The 7,100-nt window shown below is 46.1% G+C and overlaps 1 protein-coding gene across 1 annotated transcript; it reads right to left on the reverse strand.

Moving 5' to 3' along the window:
- Window positions 1-269: 269 nt before the first annotated feature.
- Window positions 270-6,097, reverse strand: LOC308038718 (tau-tubulin kinase 1-like; the record flags this gene model as incomplete). The annotated part of the gene is given in 5 exon segments (XM_080341493.1): window positions 270-426; window positions 428-516; window positions 518-704; window positions 1,811-3,393; window positions 6,092-6,097. Coding segments are annotated over 5 exon segments (2,022 nt in total).
- Between the last annotated feature and the right edge of the window lie 1,003 nt (window positions 6,098-7,100).

Genomic DNA, 7,100 nt, shown 5'->3' on the forward strand with positions numbered 1-7,100 from the left:
TTAATTAGATTGTGTTGATAGATTGTATTGATAAGGTTTAAGTATTCAGTGAATGGCAAAATACATCTGCCAGGGTTTTACTGTCACCTCGCAATCTTAACCCTCGACAGCCTGAAAAATATAAGATCTCTATGCTCATGTATAACAGGGTGAAGCATTGAACTACAGCTACTGCTATACACTCGTGGGTCCAGCACGGAAGGCTGTGCTGCAGCATCTCAGCTGTATACTATATGCTGAAGTTACCCAGGGCTGGTAGAAGAAGACCATTATCTGGCAGCAGCCTTACTCTCCAGGGACACTTGCTTTCCTTTGGTTGCTGGACTCTGAGTCTGGGTTTTTGCTCTTTGTTGCTTTTTGGCCACACCAGGAGAGGTCAGGGAATCCCCTGTCAGCCCCAGGGCCTGAGCTGCACGCTGAGGGGGAAGGAGAAACGCGCTGGAGAGCAGTCCCTGGCTTATGCTTTTGGCAGGGAGAAGGATTTTCCCTCCAAGGTGGCAGCAGGCTTCTGGGAGAAAGCACTGGGGTTTCTTGAAGGAAGGACAGGGCTCTGAGGGGCTCTGAGGGGAGATCCACAGCTGGACCTCCATGAGCTGCTCCGTGGAGGAAGAGAAGTGGAGCTCAGCGAAGGAGGAAGCCGACTTTGTGTCTGTGTAGTTCGCCGCTGGTTTGGGACACTTCCAGGTGGTCTCTGTGCCTGAAGCCTGCAGAGGAAGAGAAAAGGGAGGATGAAAGGGAATTTCTGCAAGGGGCTTAGGGCTCCTGGTAAGTTCGGCATGAATGTTGCTGAGCAATTATAAGAAGTCTCCAGCACCAGGATGACAGGAGTTTTGCTGTGGACAAGACAGGGCACTGGTTTGAACACTCGTGCTGTTAACTAGTGTTGGCCCCGATGCTCTAGTGCTCCCTGAGACAATGCACAGGCATGGTTTGGCCAATAGCACATATCTGTGACTCTTCTTGACATGCAGCATGGATGTAGCAACTTCTTTCAAGGTAGGAGGTACAATCTGGGAATGTGGGGATGAGCTGGATTGCACCAGCTGGCCTCTGACAGTAACTACTGGTAGATAAACCAACCCACAGGGATGCCCGCCTTTCACCCCACACCTCTGAAAGAGCAGAATTTGCTGGACCTGTGGCAGAGCCACATCAACATCTCTGCTCCTGGGCTGGACCTCCAGACCCAAGTTCAGGAAGAAAAACCAAACACTGTAGAATTCAGAAGGCCCACTTCCCCTTATATGTCTGTGCTTACGTGATAGAGAACAAAGTACCTACAAAAAAATCCCAAGACACAGGGATATGTAGGAACTCAGACCATGTGGAGGTGGTCCGCGCTGTTCTGGGTCACTGACAGAGCCCATGCACGTACATCTCCCTCTCTCCACCTCTTTGCATGCTGGCCATCTTCTGAGGCAATCACAACTGGCAACCTTGCAGCCCTTGGAGCTCTAATCACAATAGCCAGGTCAGTCACAACTGTGCCAAGTATGCTGCAAAACTGAGAGCTCAACATGGGAGGGCTCTGCTATTAGCAGGATCAGACCAAATGAACGAGCTTGTGGAATGGAAGAAGGTCTCAAAGCCAGGGCAAGAGAAGAGGGCTTTGGCCCTTTGGCCAGACTGAGCCAAAGAAGGCAGAGAGGTGGCAATTTCACACATCAGTGAGCTGAAATTACTGTAGGAAACAGGGATGGACCACTCATTCAACCCAAGTGAAAGGTAAAACAGTAGGAGGTGAGCAAAGTCCTGGCTGCACCTCCTTAACAAGTCCAACATTTTGCATTGCTCAGCATTTTGGTCTTACCTGTAGGCAAGAGCTGCATCCTGTGGGGAGCTACATAGCATGGCCATTGCAAAAGCCATGGAGCTCTCAGACTTTGCCGCCTCTAGCGTTGTTTTCACTGGTGTGATGGGCCGAGGAATTCTGCTCTTTGTGCTTATGGGTCTTTCTTCTTTCCACAGGGGGGCAGCCTTCTCTTTCCCAGCCTTCCTTGGGACTGAGTCATCAGAGTCATGTGTGTCCTCCTCAGAACCAGTGGCTGAGAGGGTTTCTGAAGCCCGCTGCCTCTCATCGCTGGAGGACGCTGAGGAGGAGGCCCCTGAGGCCAGCCGAAAAAGGCGGTTTTGCCTCCTCTCCATCACGAAGCGAGCCAAGTCAGGTTGCTTTGCCCTCTTATAAAGCCTCTCTTTGGCAGAAAGCGATGTTGAAAGGTCTGAGCCAGTGTCCTCCTCAGAGAACAAAATGGGTATTCGACTTCTATACCTGGAACCAAGAGGCCTCCTGGGGCCTTTATGCTGTGTGTTGAAGAGGATCTCTGCTCGTTTCTGGTGTTCTGCCACCAGTGCTGACTTCTCAAGGTCAGGATCCCTTGTCACCACCTTACCAGGCTCATCCAAATCCAGCGAGAGTGACACTTTGTCAGAGAGCTCTGGCTTGTCTTTGAGAGGCTTTGCTTCAGCATTGGGAAGGGCCAGCTGCTCCTCTGCTGTTTCTGAGGTGGTTTCAATGTGATTAGCTGAAAGCGCAGAGCTCTCTGTCTGTGCCCCTTCCAGTCCTGAATGTATACTTTCATTCTCTATCTGCACCAGGTTGTCCTCCAGCTCTTCTTCAATAATGACCTCCTCAAACTGGCCCGGAGGGCAGTTCTCCTCATGCCTCACCAGCTCGCCACTGGAAGACATGACATGTAAGTGGGTCTTTTCAGCAATATGAACAAATGTGCACTCAACTTTGGTAAAGGGGGAGGAAGCTGTAGCCACTGTCACGGGGGGCTTTGGTTCAGATTTAAGGACTGAAGAGAGGGTCCCTGGCTTGGATACATCCAGTTGGCTACCCATAGGCTGTGGCCGCTCACTCTGAGGAGTCAGTGCAGCAAGAGTGCCCAGATCAACTTCTGGAACCAAGTCTGTGGTCTCTGGAGACTCTTTCAGATCACCTGGCGAAAATAGCACTAGTGTTTTGGAGCCTTCCTCCAGCTCCAGGTCCCCACCAGCAGTGGAAGCGCGACCCTTGGATCCCTTCTGGTCATCAGCCAGGAATGTGGAGGGTGCACACTCCTGGCTGTGCTCTGTGCTTTTTTGACTCAGGCCACTGCTGGAACCATTGTGCATATCAGTCTCATCCCCTTCCTCCTCTTCCTCCTCCTCGTCTTCTTCCTCATTGTCTTCTTCCTCCTCCTCCTCTTTTCCATTTATTTCCAGATAAGATTCCAGAGGTTTGCAAGGGGCAGTCAAAACAACATTTGAGAAATCAACTTTCTTTATCCACTGGGATACCTTAGGCTTTTCCCAGTAGTCCGACATATCTTTTCTGAAGTCTTGATAAGGCAAACCGAAAGGCACTGCCTTGGGCAGATCATTCATTTCAAATGACTTCAGCATATATGCCTGCAAGAAGACACATGTGACAAAAGAAAAGGGTTAGTATTCAGACATAGCATGGACACAGACATCAGAATCAAGAGCAGTGGGAAGCATCAGTCGAAAGGTTCTAGTCCATGACACTTTCAAAATACATGCCTGAGCAGTGATCCCTCAATCATTTAATTCATACAAACCTTAGAGAGATTCACACATACTCATAAATGAAGGCAGAAAAATGTGCCAAAGGAGTTCCTTTGTTAGCAGTCTTTACCTGGACCTAAAAGAGATTTTTGCAAGCAATTCCTCAGGATTTTTTTCATGTTTACCAGTCTTCTTCAGTATTTATATATTTATTGCAATATTTAAATATTTACATATTCACTTCTTCCTTACTGGAACCATTCAGCAACTCTCTTTCATTCCTAGGCCATGGTGAACTCAAGGGGCCCCTCAGGGCCAGCTACATTTGCTGATGACTTTTCCATATTATCCACCATTGTCTTGGGGGCAATACCCTTGTAGTGCTCCTGTGTTCCCCTCTATGCTATTCATCCCTCGCTCCTGCTCTCACATCCCTCCAGCAACTCATACTTCTGACTCTTACAGGCTCCTTCAGCTTTCACTAAAATGATTCGCAAGTTAAGTCATGAAAGCTGACATATAAAGTATCATTATTAGACTCTGAGATGTCCAAAAACTAAAAGCAATGGGAGGACAGAACAGCTGGTCTTTCTTGAGTAGCAGTCTGTGGTGGAGAGATGGCCCATAAGGCACCAGGGGTAGGTTGTGAATTGATCACAATACCAACAGAAAAGCAGCAACTCACACACACATGCACACACTTGAACAAATAAGCAAAATAAGCAAAAAAATCGCAAAATAAATAGACAAAATAAATGTCCATTGAAGTTTAGTCTAATTAACTATTAGTTGCAAATTAAAACCACAGAAGCATCACTCTGTTAAATGGATTAAAAAACCAAACCAAACCAAAACCAAATCCCAAAACATTTAAGTCACTCTTCTTTAAGAGGACTGGGAAACAAAAGCCTCTCTGTAAACTCAACCAATCAATAATGCATCAGGTTACTTTTCAGTCCTAATTATGAACAGCAGGCTCCAAACATCGGTGTTTGCAAGTGGCATTTGACAGTATCAGAGGCTACGACTAAACAAGCACCCATTTAACTACCTGGGCTACAGAGCTGCCATCAGCCAGCACATTCATCTGGCTATGGGAACAGAACATTTTGTCTCTGAGGGGGAAAGAAGACCTCAATAGCTTTTCAGTCCAATGACACAATTTCAAATTGTGCTGTAAACCTGCATGTTACTCTGTGCAGAGCAACTGCCTTATTAGTATGCCTGAAAAATGTAAGATCTCTATGCTCATGTATAACAGGGACATTTCAAATAGCTCAGTGGGCAGCATCAAGCTGTTATGCATGGTGAAAAATTGTTATCTATTTAATATTTCTTTTTATATCTTATAAATTAAAACATAGGCTGGTGTTGGCAGTACCTCTGGACTCCAAATCATTGTCTCTTATTTCATTAAAGCTGAAGTCTGGTGCTGAAGATGACCCTGTATTAGCCTGATTTAGTCTTTCACTGACCCACTCTACCTTTTCTATTAGGATGACAGATTTGGGTCTTGAACTGGTAAGAGGGACTTACCACCCTTTGCAAAGGAAATTACCCACTTGACTTCCTCCCTCAGGCATTTTTTGGACATTAGCAGCCTAAAATTGGCTTCTGCCTGTTGGTTGGATGTGGTTTTCCCAGGACATATACCTGCAGTGCTATCCTGGAGTCTTAACCAGACACGCTTCCTCAGTGGAACTGGGACCTGATTAAAGAAGCCCTGAACAACATCTTGCCTTGTGCTGAGCCTCCCACTGGAAGGAGTACCTGATCCCCAATAACAGTTCACCTGCTGCTCTACTTCATCCCATTTTCTAGATGCTATGATTGATGGTACAGCTTTGTGATCGCTGGTTTCTCTGCATATGTAAACTTTCATACATCTCGTCAGCTCCTATGAGCTTGTGTCATCTCATCTACTTTCTGGTCAAGAAGAACTGAATCCAGTCCTGCAGTGTACATCCTCTGTAGGTCAGAGATACGGTTTATGTGTCCTGCAGTCTGCCCCACCAGCAGCTCTGTCTCCAGCAACCCCTCTTTCCTCAACAGCTCTTACCCTTGAAAGACATCAGAAGTTTTACTGAGATGAGATTCACATGAAGCAGTAAGATATGACACAGAGCTGGACATCATGATGTTGCTGTAATAAAAATAATGCTTCTTTCCTTCTTCTGCTCTGGTACCCCTTTGCTGTCATTCAGTTGTGCAGTAGATACCTTTCTGATCATAATGTACTTCCACCTCTGGCTGTACAAATTCTTTGTGGTATTTAGCAAATGAACTGCCCTTCTGTCTGTAATTCCCCATGTATTATCTATTTCCCTGCATGGACATTGCACCCTAAGCACAACAGTGATTGTTTGGCTTCTACCTACCTGTGGGAGACTTGGACTGCTTAACCTGTTGCATGCAATACCCCAAAATTGTCAGAATGCTTTCCTTAAAGAAGCCGGAAGCTGTTGTTGTTTTGCTACTGCAAATGCACCATGGAGAAAATCTGAAGAGCATAAATATGCCAAAAAATATGGAGGACAGAAGTTACCTACAAACTCAACTAATTTAACACATATTTTATTACCTTCATTGCTATCGTCACCTGAGGCTATTAACAAGGAAGAATGTCCTAGGGCATCAAAGTATGAGATTGGCTTCACTGTTGAGTTAATGTAATCAGCAGCTAGCTGTAAGCAAACAGCCTGCCGGACCAGGTGTTCGCAGTTTGTCCTCTCTTGGCAGTCATCATGTGTCTTCTGTACTACAGGTCACTCAGCTGCTCTAGGACTTTTTCCCAAAAGCTGGAGAAGAATTTTTCTGTTCTGCTGTGCCAATGGGGAGGAACTGTGGGAAGATGCCAGAAGATCAAGAGTGGAGAGTCTTAGCTTGCATCTTAAAATTGTAGAATAAAAAAGGTGCAAGGAATCTCTGGAGGTCTCTGCTCCAGCCACTCCTCAAAGCAGGACTAACTCAGAGATGTCTGCTCCAGGCCCTGTCCAACTGAGTTTTGAGTATCTTCAAAGATGGAGATCTCACAACCTCTTTGGGACCTTGTCCTAGAGTTTGAGGCTTTTCATGCTGAAAAAGTTTTTCTTTATATCTAATTTCTACATCTAATTTTCCTTTTACCCAGCTTGTGTCCATCACATCTCATCTTTTCATTGTGATCCTCTGAGAAGAGTCTGGCATCATCCTTCCATCAGGTGATTCAAGGAAAAAATAAGATCCCACCCCAACCCTTCTCTTTTTAAGGCAGAACAAACCCAACTCTCTCAGCCTCTCTGTATGTCATATATTTCTAGTTCCTCATCATCTCGGTGGCCCTCTGCTAGGCTCACTCCACTATGAGAAGGAACTATGCCATGAGTTGAGGCAACCATCCCATTTTAAAAAGCTACCAAGATTGTGAGTGGGCAGAGCTACCCTGGATCTGGACAAATCTGAGTCCAAAAGACTGCCTTCACCTATAGTAAGCTTCGATCTCTGCCTATGTTCCTCACTTTCTCGGAAGACACATTTGCCTGTCTTTGGGCAGTGAACCATTTTTTTCCAACCTGCTTGGGCTTAGACCTTAACTCCTGGGTCTTTTGACT

Source organism: Nesoenas mayeri (assembly GCF_963082525.1).
Source record: "Nesoenas mayeri genome assembly, chromosome: 3".
NCBI lineage: Eukaryota > Metazoa > Chordata > Aves > Columbiformes > Columbidae > Nesoenas > Nesoenas mayeri.